The sequence below is a fragment of the Medicago truncatula genome, chromosome 6, assembly GCF_003473485.1.
Source record: "Medicago truncatula cultivar Jemalong A17 chromosome 6, MtrunA17r5.0-ANR, whole genome shotgun sequence".
NCBI classification, from domain to species: Eukaryota; Viridiplantae; Streptophyta; class Magnoliopsida; order Fabales; family Fabaceae; genus Medicago; species Medicago truncatula.
This window is the reverse complement of record NC_053047.1, coordinates 7,563,775-7,588,618: the sequence shown is the minus strand read 5'-3', so window position 1 is coordinate 7,588,618 and position 24,844 is coordinate 7,563,775. Positions and strand designations below refer to the sequence as shown.

At 33.5% G+C, this 24,844-nt stretch overlaps 1 protein-coding gene across 1 annotated transcript; it reads left to right on the top strand.

Annotated features, from left to right (window-relative positions):
• The first annotated feature begins 1,557 nt into the window (after positions 1-1,557).
• On the top strand, positions 1,558-17,935 carry LOC11416863 (uridine kinase-like protein 5). Its single transcript, XM_003618711.3, has 14 exons — positions 1,558-1,678; positions 1,770-1,861; positions 2,194-2,263; positions 2,414-2,529; positions 14,531-14,627; positions 15,157-15,236; positions 15,518-15,709; positions 15,807-15,890; positions 15,976-16,036; positions 16,300-16,360; positions 16,663-16,756; positions 16,858-16,930; positions 17,519-17,601; positions 17,690-17,935. Exons 1-14 carry the CDS (start codon positions 1,558-1,560, stop codon positions 17,834-17,836), a joined length of 1,371 nt encoding a protein of 456 aa, XP_003618759.2. The 3' UTR covers positions 17,837-17,935.
• The last annotated feature ends 6,909 nt before the right edge of the window (positions 17,936-24,844 follow it).

The following is a 24,844-nucleotide window of genomic DNA, read 5'->3' as shown; positions in this document are numbered from 1 at the left end:
AGATGTCATCAAAAAGAAGTCTAGGGAGCTCACTGGACGGATTCTCCGTTATGATACAATTAAAAGAGTCTAGAGATAAGCTAAAGTTAGCCAACCAATCAGCACATCGATTACCCTCCCTCCAAGTATGACAAAATTGGACTCGCCAATCCAAAGCCATGAGTTTTCGAATGCGTTGCACCAATATGGGAACTGAGCCACTAAACTTGTAGTTTTATCACATTTCAGCAGTTTTGCTTTTAAAAACCACAAAAAAAATGCTAAAAATCTGTCAAATAAAATCATAAAAATATACAAATAGCACCAAAAAAGTCTAAAAGTCAAGTAAAACTAATGCAGATTTTTTTTCTTCTGAGAAGTAAAAAATGAATAATGGGTCTAAACGATGAAATTTTGGATTTTGAGGGGCGGAATCACCTAAGAAGTCACTTCACCTAAGAAGTCATTTCTTAGGGAGTTATGGTCCTTGAGTTTTTTCTGATTTTCTGTGGAAGTTTCGGAGCAATCCGATCAACTAGTCCGAAAACCTGATTTTTGGCTAAGAACAGGTATCCATGTTTAACAATGACAAAATCGTAAGAAGTATAATCCGGAGTGTTTTACCTTGAAAAAGGGTGTTTAGGGGTTTTCGGATTATGTAATCCGGAAACATCATGTAACACGCCCTATTTTTTGAAGTTTCCGGATTACAAAATCCGGAAAAACCCGTTACTCATTTTTTCACCCTTTAACAAAAGAAAACATCATTCCAGATTATATAATCCGGAATGCTCCGAGGGTAATTTTGAAAAAAAAAATAGGGTGCGCGAGGAAAGACATAGGGTGGGAAAAGTAATGCTCCAAAAACAATGAAGCTGTTCTGGACCGACCAAAGACCTGGGCTTAACTGCTTCGGCCCAATAACAAACCAAATCTAAATGTTGTATTTGACAATTTACCCGCAGCACAACCCTTCTCCGCGAGGGGGATATCTGTTCAAACGAATAGTAACGTCTATTTCCCAAGTTCCCGCGAATATCTCACCGGCGGTTACACTTCTTACGATTTCGTAACCGGCGGACACACATGTGCCTTACAACAACTCTGCATTCACCCACCTCTATGAATAAGAGGCTCCTCGCAGCCCCAAGGTGAATCTCTTTTACTCTCAAACCCCCATTCTGAACTCTACTGACTTGAGCGTCGGAGTGTCTGCAGGTACACACCCCCATTCGATCCAACGTTCACCGAAAATACAAACTACCACCGTGAACCACCACATGCAACCAAGCCCGTCAGCTACTTTCTAATCTGGTACGATCAGAAGCTTTTATTTCATCTATGTTTTACATAATTATTACTATATATAGAAACTAAAACCAATAATTTGAAGTGATGCATTAATTAATTAAATTAAACAAAAAAATATCATATTAGTAACTAACTTCCCAAAACACTAGCAGAGAAAAAGGGTGTTTAGTTCTTCCTTACCATATGTGTTAGCCTGTTTTGATCTTAATCATAGGTGAATGTATTATGTGTGTGTCACACACAAGAATCATAGAAACATAGATAGTGATGAACAATTCTCCAAAAGAGATTGCATTACCATTGAATCTCAACATCAAGAATAAGATTTCTTCTCTCCTATCTAATGCCTCCAAAGCTCCACCATCTCCCAAGCAACCTTTCTTCATCGGTAACAAATATTTGTTTTTTAACAATTATTATTACTATTGATTTAATTTTTTACACTAATTTTTGGTTTTCAAACAAATTAAAAAAATTAGGGGTTGCTGGTGGAACTGCATCTGGGAAAACAACTGTGTGCAACTTGATAAATAGCCAGTTTCATGATCAACGTGTTGTCCTCATTAATCAAGTAATTAAAATGCACTCTGATATAATTTTTTTTTGTTTTATATTTTATCAACAAAGAGTTGTCCAATTGATTGAAGATCCTCTCCATTTTGTCTCTCCATTTTTTCTCTCTCTCTCTATATGCACTCATAAGAGTTTGAGATTGAATCATATCGCAAATGTGAGAATTTTGTCTCTTTATTTCTTGAGGTATACTTGAAGGAATAAACTCATATAAACTTATAATTGCATTTTTTTTTTTGTTTATTTTGTTGAACAAGCATACATGGTTTGCTTATTTTTTATTTTTTAAAATTTATTTGTGAATAAACTAATGTACACATGATTTTGTAGGACTCATTTTACCACTCATTGAGTGATGAGACATTACAAAAAGTTAATGACTACAACTTTGATCATCCTGGTGAGTACATTGCTTCAATTTTATACAACAAAAGAAAGACATGATTTAATGTATAGTTATTTTGAAAAATTGAATCTACAAGATTAGAAGAATAATTAACATCCTTTTTTTTAGGGGAGGAATAATTAACACTTACTCCTTAACTTTCAGATGCATTTGATACGGAGCTTATGCTTTCTTGTATGGATAGATTAAAACATGGACAAGCTGTTTCCATACCAAATTATGATATCAATAGCCGTAAGAGAACCGAACCTTCGCGTCAGGTACTCACTACAAGAAAATGTGGATTTTCCTACAAAACTTTCCTACGAAATTTCCTAGAAAGCGTTTTCCTACGAATTACCGACGAAATTTTCGTCGGAAAGCAACTTTCAGTAAAAACCCGTGCTATAGACAGAAAAGTGGGGCACGTGGCTGATTGTGAATGGCTGAAGTTACCTAGGAACAATTTCGTAGGAAAGCCGCGGCCCCCACATGCAGAAAAAGGGTGTGTGGAAGCATGTGATTGGCCTAATTTACCTAGGAATAATTTCGTAGGAAAGTGGCGGTCCCCACATGCAGAAAAAGGCTGTGTGGAGGCATGTGATTGGCCTACTTTACCGAGGAATATTTTCGTAGGAAAGCTGCGGCCCCACATGCACACAGCCGTTGGATAAAGGGTGTGTGCATGGTTGTGATTGGTGGAATTTACCTACGAAAATTTCGTAGGAAAACATGGGACCCACATGCTAACTAGCCGTTTGTTACCGTTGCAGCATTTTTGTATATATATATACAACACTCTATTTTCTTCTTTACAATCTTCATTCTATTCTCATTCAAATTTTTTTAATATCACTCAAATTTTATTCTCCATCATTTTATTATCATTATTTCTCATTCAATTTTTTTTAATATCACTCAAATTTTATTCTCCATCATTTTATTATCATTATTGAAGTTTCTAACAAAGGTAATTATTGATATTTTCTTATAATTGATTTCAATTTTACATGTGTTTAAATTTATAAATATTTAATGTAGTTATATATTAAAATAAGTTACATTCTTTTTTATAGTTATGTTGGTTCTGATCCATTTTGAGGTTGGTGTTGTTGTTCGTTGCCGTTGATTTTGTTGTCTCCGCTCAGTTCGTCGACTTATTCTTTGAGGTTGGTACATTTCTAACTTATTTTAAATAATTATTACAATGGTATTAGTACTAAATATTAATTATTAGAAAAATAGTTACTAAAATTATTATATTGTAATTAATAAAAACGTTAGCGGGATTTTTCTAAAAAAAAATGTTAGTTGGATTAACTTCTTTAAAAAAATATTTAGTGGGATTAAATTAAATTTCAACTTATTAGTGTTAGAGAGAGTATAATAAAAAAAGTGTTAGCTTGTAGAAAAACTTGTAGTTTAGTTAAAAATGTTTACTTTTAAAAATGTGTGTATTTATATATATTGTTAATTTAGTTATTAAAATATGTTGCATTATTTTTCGTAGTTTTCTTGTTTTCGATCCATTTTAAAGTTGGTGTTGTTGCTAGCTGGTTGTTGCTTTTTTTTTTTTGGATCCACTTGTTCATTGGCTTGTTATTTGAGGTTATTATCTTTTATTTATTTAAAATTTATTCAATGGATTAGTATTAAAAATATTAGATATTAGAAACATAGTTAGTAAAATTAAATTGTAGTAAATATGTTATTTAGATCAAATTTGTTTTACGTAAAATAAATGTAGCTAGTAAAAATGTTACCGTAGTTCTTTAAAAAAAAGTTAAGTTAGTAAAGAAATATGTATAATTAAGTTTGTTAGAAAAATAATGTAAAGTAGCAAAAAAATTATGAAGTTAATTAATATGACATATGTGAATTATTTTGTGGGAACCAATTCAGGCGTCCGCGCTTAACATTTATTTGTGGTTCGCAATTTGTATATGCACGCAATGTTTATTTCATACAAATTTTAGAAAATTTGATATAGATTAGAAAATGTTATATATTTTAGTCATAAAATATAAAATCTTATATAATTTTTACGCGATAGCATGTTTATTTTGTACAAATTTCTAAATATTTAGGTGATTAGAAAAAAATTGTTATTTATATTAAAAAAATATTTACGTATAAAAATATATGGTACTAATTTGAGTCAACTGCAGCGACGCGAAAAATGGATCAACATATTTTCCATCGTAGTTGGATGTACGATAGAAAATATCCGGGGAAAAGGAAACTTAAGGCGGCTTTTGTGGATGGAGTTCGTGAATTTGTTGCTTACGCCATGGCGCAAGATGCCTTTCAATTGGAGGGAGGGATAAGATGTCCGTGTGTTAAATGTACGTGTAGGTTGATTCGGAGCCCAAAAGATGTTCTAAACCATTTAAAGGACATTGGTTTTATGGAGAATTATTATGTGTGGATTTATCACGATGAACAAGAGCCAACAAATAATACCGAGTCTGATGTTAATATGCACGCTTCAAGCAGCGAGGCGCGTATGGAGTGTGAAAACTTTGGCGTGATGGAAGATATGGTCGGTGATGCACTTGGGGTGAACCTGTCTTACAACGAGGGTGGTGAAGAGGAAACAATCCCGAATGAGAAAGCGTTGAAGTTTTACAAGATGATGCAAGAAGTAAACAAGCCGTTGTTTGAAGGGTCGTCTGATTCTAAGTTATCAATGAGTGTGAGGCTTTTAGCTGCCGCATCAGATTGGAGTGTAGCCGAAGAAGGCTCAGAGTGTTATACAGATATCATGAGGGACGCAACTCCTGTAAAGGACAATTTGCCCTTGAGTTTTTATGAGGCTCAAAAGTTGGTGGAGAAGTTGGGATTGGAAGTTAAAATTATTGATTGTTGCGTTAATGGGTGCATGTTGTTTTACGACAACGAATTTGGTAAAAATGATGGGGCGTTGGTGGCGTGTAAATTTTGCAATGCACCGAGGTATGAAGTATGGGATGATGTCGGTTCTCAGAAGAAGAAACGAGTCTCAATCAAGTCAATGTTTTATCTGCCAATAATACCAAGATTACAGAGATTGTTTGCATCAACTCACACGGCTGATAAAATGACCTGGCATTATTACAATAAAACTAATTCAGGTGTGATGCGACATCCTTGTGACGGGGTGGCATGGAAGCACTTTGATCAAGTACATCGTGATTTTGCAGAAGATCCACGTAATGTGAGGCTTGGATTATGCTCTGATGGATTTATTCCATATATCCAAGCATCAGCAACACCTTATTCTTGTTGGCCAATTCTTCTTACCCCGTATAATCTTCCTCCTGAGATGTGCATGTCAAAGCCTTATTTGTTTTTGAGTTGTATTGTACCAGGACCTACGAGCCCATTAGATGGTATAGATGTGTATCTACAACCCTTAATTGATGATTTGAATAGATTGTGGAACGGTGTATCGACATATGATATTGCAAGGAAGAAAAATTTTAGAATGAGGGCAGCTCTGATGTGGACTATTAACGACTTTCCTGCATATGGAATGTTGTCTGGATGGTCGACTCATGGAAGATTGGCTTGTCCACATTGCATGGAACAAACAAAGGCCATATGGTTGCATCACGGAAGAAAGCATTCGTGGTTTGACTGTCATCGTCCGTTTTTACCCGCGACACATGAATTTCGTAAGAAGAAGAATTTGTTTACTAAAGGAAAAACAGAAAAAGATGGCCCGCCTCCTAGGACGACATCAGAGGAAGTATACCGTAGAGTCAATGAACTAGGACTTTTGAAATTCACAGATGTTGGCAAAAGAGTCAGACACCCACAATACGGTAACGAGCACCATTGGACCAAAAGAAGTATCTTCTGGGATCTCCCTTACTGGAAAGATAATTTACTGAGACATAATCTTGATGTTATGCACATTGAAAAGAACTTTTGTGACAATATAATTCACACAGTGATGAATGTCTCTGGTAAAACAAAAGATAATGAGAAGGCTAGAATGGACTTGCCATTGCATTGTAAGAGACCAGAAATGGAGCTACAACTTCTTCAAAATGGAAAATATCTAAAACCCAAGGCTGTTTATAGTCTTACTGCTGATGAAGCAAAATCTGTTTGTCAATGGTTGAAAGAGTTGAGGATGCCAGACGGATATTGTTCTAACTTGTCGAGGTGTGCCGACGTCAACTCAGGAAGACTGCATAGAATGAAAAGTCATGATTCCCACGTTTTCTTGGAACGCTTACTTCCAATTGCGTTTAGCTCATTGCCAAACAATGTCTTAAACCCCTTGACTGAAATTAGCCTTTTTTTTAAAGACTTGTGCGCTTCAACCTTGAGGATGGATGAACTTGTTAAAATGGATCAAAATATGCCTATCACTCTTTGTAAACTAGAGCAAGTTTTTCCCCCGGGTTTCTTTGATTCTATGGAACATCTTCCTGTGCATCTCGCATACGAAGCTTGGCTCGGTGGACCTGTTCAATATAGGTGGATGTATCCTTTTGAAAGGTTCATGGGTTATGCAAAGCGAATGGTGAGAAATAAAGCAAGGGTTGAGGGATCAATAGTTGCAGCTTATGTGCGTCGGGAAACAAACTATTTCATCTCTCATTACTTCAACCCGTTGATGTTGACCCCAAGAAATACACGACATGAATTTATTGTTGAAAATGAAGGGTTTCAGTCTGCCTTATCAGTTTTTCGTCACCAAGGACGTCCTTGTCATCCAGGGAAATATTACTGGATGAACGACGCAGAGTTGCAGTCAGCGACAATTCATGTGATGATTAATTGTAGCGAAGTTGGACCATACATTGAGATATTTCAAGGATTAAATATCGGCAACATATATACAAGTTTTCAAGGATGGTTTAAGCATCAATTGTTAAATTCTCATCCGACTACACAAATATATCATTTGAGGGGATTAGCCGAAGGTCCGGGAAGAAAAGTCAAACAATGGGACACTTACTTTGTCAATGGGTTTAAATTTCATACTCAATCACGGTCAGTGGGCAAAAAAACAATTAACAGTGGTGTTTACGTCAAAGGAATCAGTGATGGAGGTGAAGATGACTTCTATGGTGTGATCAAACACATATTTGAAGTAACTTACCTATATGTAGATCAACCTAACAAAGTTGTATTGTTTTATTGTGACTGGTTTGACCCTGCAAATGGGATGAAAATTGATCCAAAGCATAAAACTGTTGATGTACGAATGAACAGGATGTATAATGCATTTGACCCTTTCATTTTGGCAAGTAAAGTTAGTCAAGTGTATTATGTACCCTATCCTTCTCATCACCGGCGCAAACATGGATGGCGTGCTGCTATCAAGTGTAAACCAAGAGGTAAATTTGAGACAGAAGTTCCAGATAAAGAAATACCTTACCAAGATGATGAAATATCACAAGTTCCAGATGTGATTGAAGTTGATCCTGTTACAAATTTGGTTGACAGAGATGTTGACGGTCAACAACTTGATGCTGAAACGTTAGCTCAAATGTTACTTATTGACACTGATAGTGGGGAGGAGTCAAGTAACTCTAGAGACAATGAGGAAGATGCAAATAACCATGACAACAACAATGTGGATGATTTTTATTGTGACGATGATGAATAACCCTTCATAAAACACATGATGTTTTTAATGTAATTATTTTATCATAATAATGAAACATTTATGTTTAATACTCCCTCCGGTCTTATTTACAAGAGAAAATTGACTTTTTAGATACATTGAATAATGTATGTATCTAGTCAAGAACCTAAACCAAATACATAAATTATTTAATGTATCTAAAAAGTAAATTGTCTCTTGTAAATAGGACCGAAGGGAGTATTAATTATCTATCTAATGTATTTTTTATATCATTTATTATCTAACTCATATATTAAAAAATTATTTATAAGATATTGTAAAATAATTAAAATAAAATGTTGTGAAAATGAAAGAAAGGGTCTCGTAGTTTCCATTCCAATTTCAATCTCCCTCCCACCTCTTTTCCCCAATTTCAATCTCCCTCCTCTCTTCAACGAGAAGCTTTCACCTCCAACAAAACCTAGTCGCCGCCGCCTCCTCCTCCTCCCCGTTGGCCATCTCCATCCTCCAACATCATCGAGCCGTTCATTCTTCTCCTCCTCCTTCTTCTTTCCATGATATAATTCTCTGGTACCCCTCACTGGGCTCTTCAACTTCGGCGACGGCCATGCTATGAGGCTCTGGTGCCTCAGTCTCTGGCGTGTGGAGGCGCTAGGCATCTGCTATCTTACTCTCTCAGATCTCAGTCACTTTCAGGTTTGTTTGTTTGTTCTATGTTTTTTCAGTTCACTTCTTTGTTCCCTTTAATTTTGATTCTTTTACTTCAGGAGTTCAATTTGTTTGTTTTATTGTTTGTTTATTTTCTTTAAAATTATCATTTGGTTCAATTCAAAGTTGGTATGGAATTATTCTATGTTGCATGAACCCTAGAAATAAAAAAATTGGGGGAAACTTGAACCCTTTATTTCCTGAGTTGTTTGATTCAATTGGGGGAAGCTTGCACCCTTGATTTTCTATGTTGTTTGATTCAATTCTATTATTTCGTTTGTCGAAAGCAAAATGGCTTAATTCCATGATACCCATCCAAAGGCAATGATTTTAAGTTAATATTTTCTTCCTTTTTCTGTAGCTATTTCAATTAATAAATCAACTTTGTTATTTACCAATGGAGTTCTATAGTCCCCATACATTTGTGTTGTTGCAATCATATATGAAATTTTTTGAATATGTTTGATGTCTCCGTTATCCATAATTTGGTTACGTATGAGCTATAAATTGTAGTTTCAGAGTCAGTTGTGTTTATTGATTTTCGACAATGTGTGGTTATGTGGGAGCTATACATTGTAGGTGAGAGTTAGTTAACTCGTGCCGGCTATTCTACGGTGAAAACAAACTGGTGCTAATTAGTTTTCTTGAGAGATTGGTAGATTTATAGTATGTTTCATTATAAGCTTCAATTGGATTTGATTCTGCGTTTCAAGACGCGTTTCCTTGAAGCTAGAACTTTGAGTTTTCGTAGAAAGTAGAAAGTGAGAGTTAAGTGTTTACAGTATAACGAATCTGATATAGACAACTTCAGTTGCATGGTTCAGACTACACTTGAGCTCAAAATTTAGTGATCAAGATGTTTTGCTGATGTGTATTCAATTGATATAACTTATAAGTTGTTAAGTTTTTCTTGTAAGGAATGAATATTTGTGTGTTATTGACTGCAAAACCATTTCGTAGCGTTATGGTATACCAACAAAGAATAACATTTCATGAGCTGATATGAGTTGTTTTTAAGGTTCCTGTCAGATAAAAACTATTGATTTTAAGAATAACATTATTGTAACCTTAGCTGTCTATATTTGCTTTTTTATGTTACTTTGATTAGATTCTGATTGTTGATTGTTTTATGCCTTTTTTTCCTTGATGCTCAACTTGTGCCTTTTTTAGAGCATTAATCAATTCCTTTTATTTGTGTTCCAGATTGTTTAGGCAGGCGGTTAGGACCGAGGCTTCTTGGCAGGGTTGACGATTCAGGGGTAACTAATTTTATAGTTAATATCGTACTGAATAAAGTTTTATTTTATACCAACTCCTGATTTTTACATTAATGGTGCTGCAAAGATTGGTTAGAGATTTTTATAAGATTCTTAACGAAATGTAGACAGGGGAACAATATTTTCATAAGAGTGTTAGTTTTGGATGAATAATTCAGTTTTGTTTAATTCACACAGTTGATAATTAACTATATTATTAGAAAATTCAAAGTTTGGTTCCATTACGTTAGATTGAATACGTTATACGTGTGATGGATTCATCATTACTTAAAACTACTAATCTTTATTTTGGTAGTCCAGCAAATAGAGTCACTCATGATTCCTTTACCCTCAAGCAAATTATAAGCTATTATTTATAAAGAGGCAAGCAAATAGAGTCACTCATAGTCCTGCTAGAGCATCCATGTTAAAGTCTAGATATGCTAATTGATCTTTCAAATAGAGTCACTCATTTGCCTTCTGATTTTGTTAATTGATCTTTCAACTCTAGTAAGTCATCACTAGTTTGGATTCTATAGATCATTTATCACAGATTAACTATCGAATTGATCTTTCACAATATTTAAAAAAAAAAAAAAATCTATTTGAGCATTGTGAAAATGAATGGTTAGTGTGATCTTAGTATTGCTCATTTTTTATGATATGTTCTTTGTTATCTTGTACGTACCATGATCACAGTATTGCCAATTTTTTATGATCTTACTATTGCTCTTTTTATTTTATTTTATGTTTTTTTGGTAAATTTCTAGATTTGTATTATGCATTCTCAGTTCTAAGTTCTGTGCAATTGTATTATGCATCCATCTTTCTGAATTACTGATACAATGTAGTTGAATTGAATGTATCATTGCATTTTTTTCTTGATGTTAAACCTGTGCGTATTTTAGAGCATTAATCAACTCTTTTTATTTATGTTCCCGACTGTTTAGGCAAGCAGACAGGGATGTCTGGACGAGACAAGGATAAGGGTAAGGCTCATGTTGTAGATCATGGGAAGCCAAAGAAAAAGAAGAATGGAAGAATAGATGTTTCCTCAGACCCTACCAGACAGTGGGTTCGGCCGACGGGGATTACCTTCCGTAACATTGATGAACGGACTGGTACTCCTATTCCTACTGGTACTCCTATTCCTACTGCTACTACTCCACCTCCTTACCCCACTCCATTCCCGACTATTCCTCCCGCACCATTCCCGCCTATTCTTCCCGCACCATTCCCGCCTATTCTTCCCGCATCATTTCCAGCAGCTACTACTAGCCAGCCCCCTTCCGCACCATTCTCACATATTCTTCCCGCATCATTTCCAGCAGCTACTACTAGTCATGCTACTACTAGCCAGCCCCCCATATATTCTAGTCCTGGTTTTGCCATGCCTGGATTTACTCCGCCATCGACACACTCGCCAAATTACAACACCACCCGATCTAATGTCCGACAAGGCTTTAACACATCCGATCCATCACAATCATCAACGGAACTGATGCAAGATCTTATGCAAACTGGAAATTTCCTAGCCTTACTTGCTGATCAACGACCTCCACAACAGCAACAACAACAACAACAACAAAACAACCAAAATGAAGAGGTACCGTCTGGGGCTGATCAAAGACGACGACAACGACGTCAAATCATTGAAGACTGGGAGTATGTGGATAACCTTGTTGTGGTTACACCAACACCTGAAACGTAAGTAATAAAAATTTAATTTGTTACCTATGTTTGACTTAATTCTTATCAGTTTTTTAAATGCATAATTTAATTGACAATTCAAATTTGTAGGTTAGAGCCATCTCACGGAGTATCAGAACATATTAGAATGGCGATCCAGACGTTTTACCCTAAAGATAGGCGTTGGGCTGTATATTCAGATCTTACTACCGATGACAGGAACGACCTTTTTAATTACTTTTCGGTAAACACATTTTATTGAATATTAAATAATTGTATTTACTTTAAAATATGGTTTATTTTTTACATTACTGAATGTCTAATAATTTTTTTTATTGTAGGATTTTTGTAGATGGCAACCTCATCATCACACTCTTGTAGAGAGAAACTTTCATAGGGTAGCTGCAAGACGTTTATCAGATTTGTTATATGATGAACGGCAGGAATTGAAAAAACGTAAGGGCAATTATCGTACACAATGGATCGGAGAGAAAAGCTGGGAGTTATTGCTGAAGTATTGGAATGAAGATCCACATTTTAAGAATCGGTCCAAAGCTAACAAGGTGAATAGGGCATCTATTGTAGGAGGGCAGTTGCACGCACAAGGTTCTGTCAGTACCGCTACCTATGCTAGAGATTTGGTAAAAAAAAATATTTAACTATTTATATTTCTATATATATGTATATATTCAATTTGCCAAATGTTCTAATTGGTTAATATTTGTGTGTACAATTAGCGAAATAGGTTGGGTAGAGTTCCTTATCCGGAAGAGATCCATGATTTAACTCGTTTCAGTCAGAATCTTGGTCGGTATGTTGATGCTCGAGCTAGCAATACACAGGTAAATTCTTAATAATTTTATTTTCTCTGCTGTGTTCAAAGGATGTGGGTCGTGTGTCGGTCATATGGTTTATAGCTTGATCTTTAGTGAATTGAATTGTAGTAGCTGGATCTTTAGTTTATACATCAAAAGGTCTTCTACAGCTTCTGTTACATATATAGTATCATGCTAATGATGCCAAAGTACCTACCTGCTAAGAGCCTAATAAGTATGTTAGTTATCAAAATATTATTGCATTTCATGCTGATATCAATGGTTTATGAAAAAAGGAAATGACTATTATCACGTGTACTAGCCGAAAGACGAACACAACATCAATGGCATGCTGTTTTGTTACTGACAGTGGTTAGGGAGTGAGTTTTTTAGGTGATCCATTTTCTGTATGTGGCTTTTATGTTTTGGTGTTGATAGCTTGCTGCTGCTGTGTATTTGTTTTTTTTTCTTTTCGGTTTTGACTTTATTATTGATTACTTTACTTTATAGGCAGCTTATCGCACGAATGTAGAGGAGTTTTTGAAGGAGAATCTTGAGATTCCATCGTATCCAGAAATTCCCTTCCCCATTAAACTTCAATTATGGGCGAAGGCTGCAGAAGAAGGAAGACTGGATGGAGGAAAAGAAAGAAAGGGTAGAATGTACGGTCTTGGGCCATTAGCCGGCAATGTGGTACATGGAGATTTGTTCTATGTTCCTCCTCCACCAGAGTCCTCATCTCGTTCTACAGAGCTGCCTCTTGAGATGCAAGCAGTGATACAACGAATGAACCATGAGTTGCAATCTCAAAAGGAGGCGTTGGCAAAGAAAGAAGAATCGGAGAATGAGTTAAGGGAATTGGTGGCCAAACAGGCAGAGGAAATGAGAAAACTCAAAAGGCTTGTTACAAAAAGGATGGGTGGCATGAAGAGTAGGAAAACATCGGAATCATCGTCGCCATCGAGTCAATCATCACCGTCGGTTCAAGAAGATCGAACATATGACGACGACAATGATGATGATGATGATCATGATCATGATGATGAGGACGAGGAGAGGGATGATGATCATAACGGGTAATTAATATTCTTTTCAGTTGTTGTTTTTTGGTTAGGGATTTTGGCCACTTTTGGGGTGTTTTAGGTGGTTAGGGATTTTGGTTAGGGATTTCAGTTGTTGTTTTTCTTACTGTCAAAGAAAATTAAACTTTTGCTTAGGGATTTTGGCCACTTTTGTTTTATGTAATTATTTATTAACATGACATGTTTTGTAGGAAACAAATTAGCAAAAAATTTGGGTTATTTTCAAATTTTGGCGCACTTTTTTTATTTTTTCGTTTTTTTTTTTAATTTGATTTTTTATGAAATTTTGGCGCCAAATATTTTGGCACCTCATTTGAATTATTTGGCGCCTTTTTCGATATCAAAATTTGGATCTAATTTTTTTTTTATAAATATAATTGTTTCCTAGGAAAGTTTCGTAGGAAAACGTGTGCAATTTTTAATTATTAATTTTTCCTACGAAATTTTCGTCGGAAAGCGTGTGTCAGATGTGGCAGCCTGCAAAAATGCTTTCCTACCAAACTTTTCGTCGGAAAAAGTATTTCCTCGGAAATTCCTCGGAAATCTCGTAGGAATAGATCTAATATTTCCTACAACTTGTTTCCTCGGTAATTTCTAGGAAATCCGTGTTTTCCTACGAAATAGGTGTGTTTTCCGAGGAATATTTCCCTAGGAAAATCCAATATTTCTTGTAGTGACTAATCTATACTAAGCTTATTGTGCGCCCTATTTCGGATTTTAAAATCCAAAAAATAAAGGCTTTATGGAGGGATTTTTCAACATTTTTAGACCTTTTGGAATATACAATCTAAAATGTTGTAGGACGCGCTAGAAGCAAGTAGGGCGAGATGAGAAACTCCTTTCTTATAATGGTTGCACCATATATGTTGAAATTAGTTTATGGTCTCGCGATTTATGCTTAACATTTTGTTGAGTTGGTCCTCGTTGTTCGAAAGAGATTTAAGAACTAAATTTTAAGAAAGTATATATTACATGTTTGAAAAGTTATTTAAGCCTATTATTAATGTATAATTTTATTTTGATGCATCATATATATAATGTAATGGCATTGCATTATTGTGTTCATATAAACTTCACATATTTTTTATGCAATATGTTGATATAATATCAATATGGCCTTCTTTTTCCTTTTTGGTCTCTTGTAGGTTCACCCTGCAGATATCATAGTTTTAGAAGGGATACTAGTTCTTCATGATTCTCGTGTCCGCAATCTTTTGAACATGAAGATCTTTGTTGATGAAGGTTAGTTAATCTTTTAAGCATTTTTCTTTTTGGTGGATGAAGGTGAAAATTCATACTTTTATTATCTGTTTGGGCATTGATTAACTCCTGTGTTTTTGTGATTTTTCCGGCACATTATGTCGTAAAACGTTGATGTTCTCTCTGGTATGCCTTAATCAAGGGAGAATGCAGTGTTTATATATTCCATTTTGGCTAGTTAAAAAAAAATATATTTCTAGACCAAAATAAAAAAAAGAAGAAGAATATTTCTGATTTTCTATCTTATCCAAATTGACTATACTTTAAAATGTTTACATTATTGAACATTGAAAGGATGCAGTGCATCATAACTTCGAAAAAAAATATATCAACATCTATTTTTCTTTAGCTTTTTATTGTTATATATTAAATTTCAATAACATGAAATTATTGTATTAAAATGTACTTGTTTTCATCATTCTCATTTAGATTGTAAATCCATGAAAATTATACTTAATATTAGCAATACAAATATATGGTTAAAAATACTGTTAGGGTTTAAGAAATGCAGATTCTGATGTGCGTCTTACACGAAGGATTCAACGTCTCGCCATTGAACGCGGGAGGAACATTCAAAATGTTCTAGACCAAGTTAGTGAATTTAATTATTTTTCTCTCTAATTTCTTAGGGTTTAAGAAATGCAGATTCTGGTGTTCTCTCTGGTATTTATTTTGTTTTGAAGGAATCCACATTTACAATTTTGTAGATTAGTGCAGAAATGTACTAATCTATAAAGTTGAAGATTTATGCTTATATTATTTAATTTAAAGATTTTTATTCTTGTAACTCTTTTAAAGCATATAAGTTATTTAAGGCTGTTTAAAAAAATGTAAAAATATTTTTTCTGACTGATTATAAAATAAATTTTTAGTATTGCAGATTTGTAAAACCAAGTTTTGAAGATTTTGTACTTCCAACAAAAAAATATGCTGATATAATCATCCCTGGAGGAGATAATGATGTTGCTATTGACTTGATAATACAAAATATACGTTCAAAGCTTGGTCAACATGATATGTGTAAAATATATCCAAATATTTTTGTCATTTTCTCTACATTTCAGGTAAAATTCCCTCATATATAATCATATTCTCTTATAAAAATAATAATATTAATAATGATAAAAACCTTGTGATCTAAATTTTTATATTTGTATTCAGATAAAGGGAATGCATACTCTAATACGTGATGTTGGAACTTCAAAGCATGATTTTGTTTTTTATTCAGATCGTCTTATTAGGCTGGTAAACAAGTTTTGTTTAAAAATGAAGTAATGTTGAAAAACGTTCATAAATGTTGAAGAATGATGAATTTTTATTGATTTATTAGGTTGTTGAGCATGGATTAGGTCACCTTCCTTTCACAGAAAAGCAAGTCACAACACCAACAGGTATTTCTTTTCTAACTATGAAACACCGACTCAGACACGATACCTACCCGACACCAGGACACGTCTAATCCAAGAAATATACCTCGTTCATAGTTTTTTAACAATCACACACTTCTTAGCTAGACAAATTGTTATCTCTTAGTACTAGTGGTCTAGAAATGAGTTTAAATTATGGACTTGCATATAACTCATATCTATAAATTTTCTTAATATTATTACTAATAAGGGTAATAATGTATTAATTTTTTCTCATATGGGTGTAGGATCTGTATACTCTGGTGTTGTTTTCTGTAGCAGCCTATGTGGAGTATCAATTATTAGAAGGTACTTAATTTTAAGTTTTTGATCCATTTTAGAACTCAACTTTATGAAGTAGGATAACCATTCGCCAGATTTAAACCCTAACCGTTTCTTATATACGTTTTTATTAATTAAAGTGGCACTGATGATAATTTTACATTAGTATTCGATAAGATTTGAACCCAGTTCATCGAGGTTACATGAATAAACTCTTATCACCGAGCTAGTATCTCAAGTTTGAAACATATATAACTTATTTGAAACATATATAACTTATTTGTTATTAGTTTTAAATTAATTCATCTTCAATCCAACTTTAACATCAGTGGAGAAAGCATGGAAAATGCATTGAGAGCATGTTGCAAAGGAATCAAAATTGGTAAAATTCTTATTCTTGGAGATGGCTCAAATGGAAGACAGGTTTGTGTAGGCAAATACATTCTATCCATCTTGCATTTTATTATTCTTTTTTCAACAACTAGTTTTTGATGATTATCTTATAATCTCACAATGTAATGCAGTTAATCTATGAGAAGTTACCATCAGATATAGCAAATCGTCATGTGTTGTTACTTGATCCAGTTTTGGCTACAGGTTTAATAAACTACTTACCCTAATTGTCTATTCTTTTATTAATTGAGTTTCCCTTATCAAATAAGCATTTAGGTTAGAAATTGTCGCTCATTCGAGTCCCACTAGATCCGAGAGGTTAGTCTCTGTAATTGTGCGCGAAAGATATCTGATTTACACAAAAAATAATAATACTAGTTTAATATATGTTATATCATATAAAACACACACAAATATGTCTCACATTTGGGGTGTGTTTGATTCGCTAAACAATATGCACTAGAACAACACAAGACAGAACATGACAACACATGACAAATTTTTATGGTATTGAATAATTTTGTCTCATACCATTTTTGATGGACAAAACACTATTTTTGTATTTTAGATAACTTGTACGTGAGACAAAAAGTTGTGTAGTGGTTTAGTGAGGGACAAGATTTCTGTTTTTGTCCTGTCCATTGCTTCCAGCTTGTCATGTCCCAGAAACAGCTTTACAAATCAAACACCATACAACTGAAATTGTTTTGTCATGTCCTTCATTTCTTAGCAAATCAAACGCATAATTGGTTTATGAGTTGTCTTGCATTGTCTAATGGTTACAATTATCAGGAAATTCTGCAACGAAAGCCATCTCTCTACTTCTAAAGAAAGGTGTACAAGAATCCAACATCATCTTCCTAAATTTAATAGCAGTGAGTTACATGACTTATATATATGCTTGTGAGTTATGTTTTGGATTCCTTGCACTTATGAACTAAATATAAAGTGCAATTTATGCAGGCACCACAAGGAATAAATGCCATTTGTGAGAAATTTCCAATGTTAAAACTTGTCACATCAGAGATTGATGCAACCCTAAATGAGAATTCTCGTGTGATCCCTGGCATGGGGGAGTTTAGTGATCGTTACTTTGCGACGGATGATTAGTTCGACGATAGTAATGTTGAGATATCGACGAAAACTTAGAGATGGAAAAAGACAAAATTCATCTCTAATTTCGTCGCTTATTAAGTTAGAAACTTCAGATTTAAAGATCAAATTTATATTTTTAGTCTCGTTGTTTCAACTTTTTTTAGTAGTGATGCAATTCTGTAGATGAATGATAAAGCAATGAGTTATCAATATTTCTTCTATCTTCAAACAAGTTTTAATTTCATGGTTGAACTATCATATTGTAAACCTACATCAACATCGAGAATTGTAATTAAAATATGTTGATTTGAAAATAAATGTTGAATTTGTCTTTTTGATATAAAGAGATCACATGATGTGCTATATAGGAGGAACTAAAATCACAAATATCATGGTAACAATTTCAACAATGGATTAATTCAAGTGATAAGAAATTTGAGCTCTTTAAGCATGTGGTTAGGGGTTCGATTCCTGACTCTTATGTATGAAAACATTCGGTTGGGAGGAGAGAACCCACCTTATAGGCCCCACAAATTCCCTAACAGCTATACGACGGTGAAAACTTCATGCAAATATCATGGTAATCCAGAAAAAGAAAACGCAAATATCAATGTCATGTTGCTCATGATATAACAATGACACATCCTTGAATAAATATTGCCAACTATCATCTCTTAATTTATGCATCAACATTTTACAACAATGGCATGTTACTCATAACATTAAGTACATTTTGAGATTGTTGCTGCAAAGAGCGACAAAGAAAATTTGTAATTCTCATAGTATCGTTCATTGTAGGTAAAATCAATGTGAAATATATAAGTGAAGACAAAGTACTAATAATATTTATGTAATTTCACAAATATGTTTCATTCTTTCTTTCTTCGTACATCTTCTTTATGTTTCTTACTCTCATTCTTACTTTCTTTCCTATACTTTTCTTTAATAAACCTAACAATGACTTTCCTACACTTTTCTTTAATAAACCTAACAATGACTGACTAGCTTCCAACAATGGTAAAACTTCAAATAAGTAATAAATGTGATGTCTTTTGTTAATATGGTTAGACATAAATGAGTCATATTTGAAGGTATTGAGGCAACAATATATTTATTGGTCGACCTTTTTTTAGTATCCTAATAGTTATCAAAATTTTCCTCCTTAAAATGAATAAATGAGGAATCTCAAATTCAGACTCTGACTTTTACATATTGTAATATCTCTATCAACTAAGCTATATTGTGAGAAACTTTATTACTGCTCTACCTCTAATGCCTTGAAAATGCTCTCTTGTTTAGGTTAAGAATTAAGAGTATGATAAGAAAACATACGTCTGCAATTAGATGTGACAATAGGGCAGGGTGGGGACGGGTTTTACATTCCCTGTCCCCAAACTCAATTCTCATATATTTACCTTTACCATACCCATACCCAACGGGGATGAGAAATTGAACCTCATCCCTGTCTCTGACGGGTTCGGGTATCCCCGCCCATCCCTGCATTGAATAATTTTTTTTTTTTTTAATAAAAAATAGAATTTTTTTTGCAACCTCTAAATAAATGTTGTAATGCATTATCCAACAATATGTTCACTTTAACATTTGTTAGACCGATTGATTTAGTTGTTCCTTTAAATATCAATGTTAGTTTTTATAACACGGTAATTATCAAACAAAATAATATGATATACCAACATAAAATAAATTTATGCATTCAGGATGAGTTTGAGTATGGGTTCGGGGTGGATACCTATATACCCATTATCCGTCTCTTACTCGTGTTTTGAAATCGGGGAAAATCCAAACCCAATCAAAATGGGGAAAATCCGTCAAATTGGATTTGATTCGGACGTGTAACCAAATGTATGGGTTTTAATTTGCTGCCGTGCCTATCTTCAATCCTTTATGGTTTACCCTTTTCTTAAAGGTTTTTTCTAGATTACCTTTAAAGAATGGTGAGTAATTTACCCACCAACCAATGAAAATGAGCAATTTGTTGGTGGGGTCAAGATAGTTCATGGATACCACTTAAAAATGTGCTTATGTGGCTAATATGTATTGGTTGGGGTAAATTACCCACCATTCTTCCATGGGTACCATAATTGTCACCTTTCTTAAATTGTTTTTTTTTTTTTTTTTCTTTTTAAATTGATTCTTTACGTTACATTATGTTTGTACTTTTAGGACAGATCTGGTATAGAAATATGATATAATAAGGAACAATCGAAAGTGCATTTCCACAAAAAAGATATATAAAATGGGCAATCTAAGGTGGCAAAAAGGTCTATAATTAATCACTGCACCGCAGTCTCAGCTCCAAAATTAAATTTATCGACAGTACTATATTATCAACTACAAAAGTTACTACTAAAAGTATGAGAAATAATTCACGGGTAGCTATAGTGCCATGTCCATTGGTAGCAAAAAATAATTAAGACATATATAAGTGTACTTCCACAGCCAAAAGTGAATATAGAGATCAGATATTCCATCTCTTCATAGGAGAGTACATTTTTATATTATTTGGTATGATAGAAATAAACATTTGAACGAAAGAAAAGCCTCATCTCTAAAAATTAGATTTAGAGATAAATAAGTAAAGTCTAGTTAATAATTGTTTTAATCAAATACCATCAAATTTAATTTGATGATCAATTCGACATTAACGGAAACTAATTATTTTTTTTGCTTGTTTAATTGAATAAGAAATAATTTAAAAAATTGTATTTTATGTTTGTAACATTTGATTACGATTGGTATAAGCTTTTTCTGTTTAAAAAAATATAAAACAAATAAAATAAACTCATAAAGAAAATTCATAAAAAAAAATTAAAAAAAATTAAAATTTCACCAATAGATGGCTACATATGACAATTATTTTACTAGTTGTGACTATTTTGACAAATAGGGGGCTACAAACTTGATCGGGACATAACGAAACATTAGTCTCACACTTTCTTTATAAATAAGACAATTATAGGCATAGGCTAATCGAAAAGTTCCTAGCTAGCTTCATTCTCAAAAGTGTATAACCTTTTTTTTTTTTTTTTTTTGGGTAGCCTGGTGGCTAGAATTCATCTTAAGTGGGGTGTTTGAGGTTCGAATCCCAACCTTTGCATATAATAATGCATTATCCTACTAACTGAGCTATGTTCACGAGACGTATATAACCATATTTTATTATTCTTAATTTATGCTCCTTATAATCTTTTAAAAAATATTATAAATTGTTTCGGATTAGAAAAGGTGCAAAAACCACCATAAAGCTACCCTTCCTCAAATTTTCTCGGTCTCTTCAATGAACAATAGTTAGAAAAGGTGCAAAAACCACTATAGTGAAGTCCGTCTCAAGCAACAAAGATTCAAAGTATCTCACAATCATTAGAGTTCATCACTACGACAACAAACCAAATCATATTCATTCCTTTCACCTTGGAAACACATGTCTATGGATGAGACATTCTTTATTGTATCGCTTACTCTATCTCTAGTGATAAATAAGTGTCTCACTAATAAAAAAAAAAACTTATTCCCCGACAATTCATGATAGCTTGATCCATTAAACTCGAACATCCATTTTAGCATCCCAAAAAGTCTTAGACTATTTTGACTACTAAAAAATTGGCGTTTCGAATGAAAATTTTGGACGAAATCGATTTCGTCTCAAATGTTACTTAAATTAAGGACAAAATTTAGACCGATTTATTTTTTTAAGAGATTTTGTTCCAATAAATCATTCAAGTTCCTAGAAGAAAAACCAACAAACATGACTTTACTAAGGTGTTACTGCTCAATTAGGTCACTATTATAATAAAAAATTATTTTTAGATTCATTGAATAACTAATGTAGACCAAATATAGCAGTTATTCAATGAACCTAAAAAAATATTTTTTGTTCATAATAGGCTTAATTGCACTTTTGGACCTCTATCTTTCCAAAAGTTGCGGTTATGGACCCCTAACTAATTTAAATACAAAACAGCCCCCTATGTTTTGATTCTTTGGCAGTTTTGGACCCCCAGTCCATTGTTGACTCGGTCAACGCTGACGTGGCACCCTAAGTGAGGTGCCACGTGTCAATTTTTTTTTGCCTTGGGGATCCAAAACTACCAAAGAATCAAAACATAGGGGGCTGTTTTGTATTTAAATTAGTTAGGGGTCCATAACCGCAACTTTTGGAAAGATAGGGGTCCAAAAGTGCAATTAAGCCTTCATAATAATGATTAGAGTGTTTACCGCTGTTTTCGACAAACTACGGGCTAGTTCTGATTATTCGAACAAGAAATCTCAGGACATGTTGCGCAAAGGTTTTGATCGAAAACGGTTTGAAAAAGGGCCACGGGATGCACTTAGGTTACTTAGAGAGCAGGACGAGTTTTCAAATAAAAAGGGCATTGTCTCTCGACAGGTTTGAGATTGCAAGTAAAAGCAAGACAAAATTAAAGGAAAGGGTAAAATTTTAAACGCATACACTTAAAGGAAATGTAAAATGCATTGCATTCAAAGTAAAGTGGTCTACAAATCAGTTTACGTATATTCTGTATAACTCGTTTCCCTAGACGCTGGTAGTTTGAGTGTTGTAGAATTTCTATAAATGACTTGCGACCCATTTTCCGACTTGGAAACACTTATTTATACTAAAATAACTAACTGACGAACCACTAATCTCATAATCAACACTTTCTCTATCTTGGACAACTGCTTGTCCCCACATTTCCACTAAGAGAACCGCTCCTGAGCTTGAAATCGTGTCTTTCCCGCCTTGATTGCTTTCTTCGACACGATTGCACTCTCAGCCTTGTTCTGTGGAACTTCTGACTATGCGCGCTAGGCTTGCCATCTTGTAGAAATCTTCAAATTGAAATGAGAAAGTCTCTGATTCCTGCAAAGTTAAAGGTCAAACAAACGTTGACCATATTAAATGAGCCTCTCGAAATTACAAGCTAACACAGAGGGAGTATAATTTTGTATCAACATGTTATAAAAATCGATATTTAATGTCCTTGTGTTTTAAACTAGAAGTAATAGTCTTCTTCAAAAAACTAGAAGTAATAGTTAATCTTATTACACGGTTCCAGTCACTTGTCGGTCTTCATAGAGAGTGGATTCCCTCCTTCGAAATTCTCTCTATTTTCTCAATTGTTATATATCAACCATTAAATATGAGATAGGGAGAAAAAAGAGGTCATGAATAAAGGGAAATGAGTTAGAAGTTCTTAGTATTCAACTCGAACGAAAGAATAATTATTAATCTAACAAATTAGCCACTAACATACGCCTTTAAAATAAAAGGTAAAATTATAAAGAAAAAAGGAGATGAGTTTTATAGCTAAGATGTAACAATTGATAAAAACGGAGAGTCTCGGTAGACATGAGAGCATATTTCAAGCCATTCTAATATACATATATACTTACAAATTGCCCTAACAATATCGTAACGTTTGACAATATAAACTCACACCATGTACGATATGAATCAATTCTTTACCAACTGACTCATCCTAAGTTGATTACACACTCTCCACTACTATTATAGGCATCCGACACCCTCCACAATTCTTGCAATGTTTGCCCCCCCTAAACCTTACACTTTCATTGTGCCAGCATTACATTACCCACAATTGTCACCTATTTATATTGAAATCGACACAAATTTATCGAACACTATTTTTTAATTTCTCATATCTGCAACGGTTTTAAATTAAGATGGAAATAAAATCTAAATTAGATTGCACCTTATTGTTTTTTCAAGAAGCCAAACATAATTTATTAATATATCATTCTAAGTATATGTTGTGCACAAAACTATAATAAAGTACATAATAACTCAATGATGAACAATACAAACGAACAAACCAGTCTAATGATATTTTAAAAATAATATCATTATATAGACTAAAATTATTTAGTTTAAGAATTTAATTTAGATGCACGGTTAGTGTAAAGTTATTTTACACATACATTTTAATGATGTGTTGCCACGTCATTTAATGTATTTGAAAACACATAAATTATTATATCATGTGACATTTAATCATTAGACGAGTGTGTAAAATAATTTTAAATTAAATTCTTATTTTAAATTGTACTAATATTTTTGTTGTTTATATAATTTGAGAAAGGAAAATGACACATAGGACCAATGTTGAGGTCCCATTAGTGTGTAATTGATTACATTCATATATATAACCATAGCATGCTAATCAATCATAACATGAAGTTTGAACATGGAGTGCAAAAATGGAATATTAGAAATTAAAAAAGAGGTGCTTTTGCATGCCTATCGTTTTCTTCTCGACCCCGTGAAGATGTGTAATACAACCATATATAGAAATGACAAAGTTTTTGTGACTTCCTATTGTCTCACCAAATTCATATTAATTTTCACAAACATTTATTTTGTATCAAATTCACATATACCATGTTTTATATATGAATACTTTAATAATTTTTAATATATGTGAAATCAACAAATATCTCCTTGAGATAAAGGGAGTATAATTTTGTGTAGCCATGCTTATGACATTTTGCTACTTTTTCCAGCTTGTTAAAAATGGTTTGTTAACCATTCATTATTATTAACTCATTTAGGTTGATCTGGTGGTATTAGCTTCAGATCTTAGGGTGTGTTCTTTCTCAAGGTCTCAGGTTCAATTCTCCCCGGTGTCAATTTGAGTGGATTAATTTAGCTTCATCAAAAAAGAACTGAGTTCCATTCTTAAGTGTAACAATTTTTTACAAAATTTTACTTACCTCCCGATCGAATATTACATGACCCCTTTCCCTTGTGAAGGGAAGGTTAACACAAAAAAAATATAATTCCTACTAATTGTATATACTAGCTAGGTCTACAAATGCTTAACTAAAATTAGTCCTAATTATATAATCTAGTTAAGCAAAATTAAATGACATAAAAATCTGTTACACTTGCAACTTACTTTAAGCACCGTGGAAAACATAATGATCTACCATTGTAGTTGAATCTTATTTAATGAATCCAACCAATCACATTTAATCTTTTTT

What these genes read in the sequence shown, in the direction of transcription:
- LOC11416863 (XM_003618711.3), top strand. Translation starts at nt 1,558, where the DNA reads ATGAACAATTCTCCAAAAGAGATTGCATTACCATTGAATCTCAACATC. An exon ending in TGATCCAGTTTTGGCTACAG is followed by an intron (nt 16,931 to 17,518) that starts GTTTAATAAACT and finishes TACAATTATCAG; the next exon opens with GAAATTCTGCAACGAAAGCC. An exon ending in TCTTCCTAAATTTAATAGCA is followed by an intron (nt 17,602 to 17,689) that starts GTGAGTTACATG and finishes CAATTTATGCAG; the next exon opens with GCACCACAAGGAATAAATGC.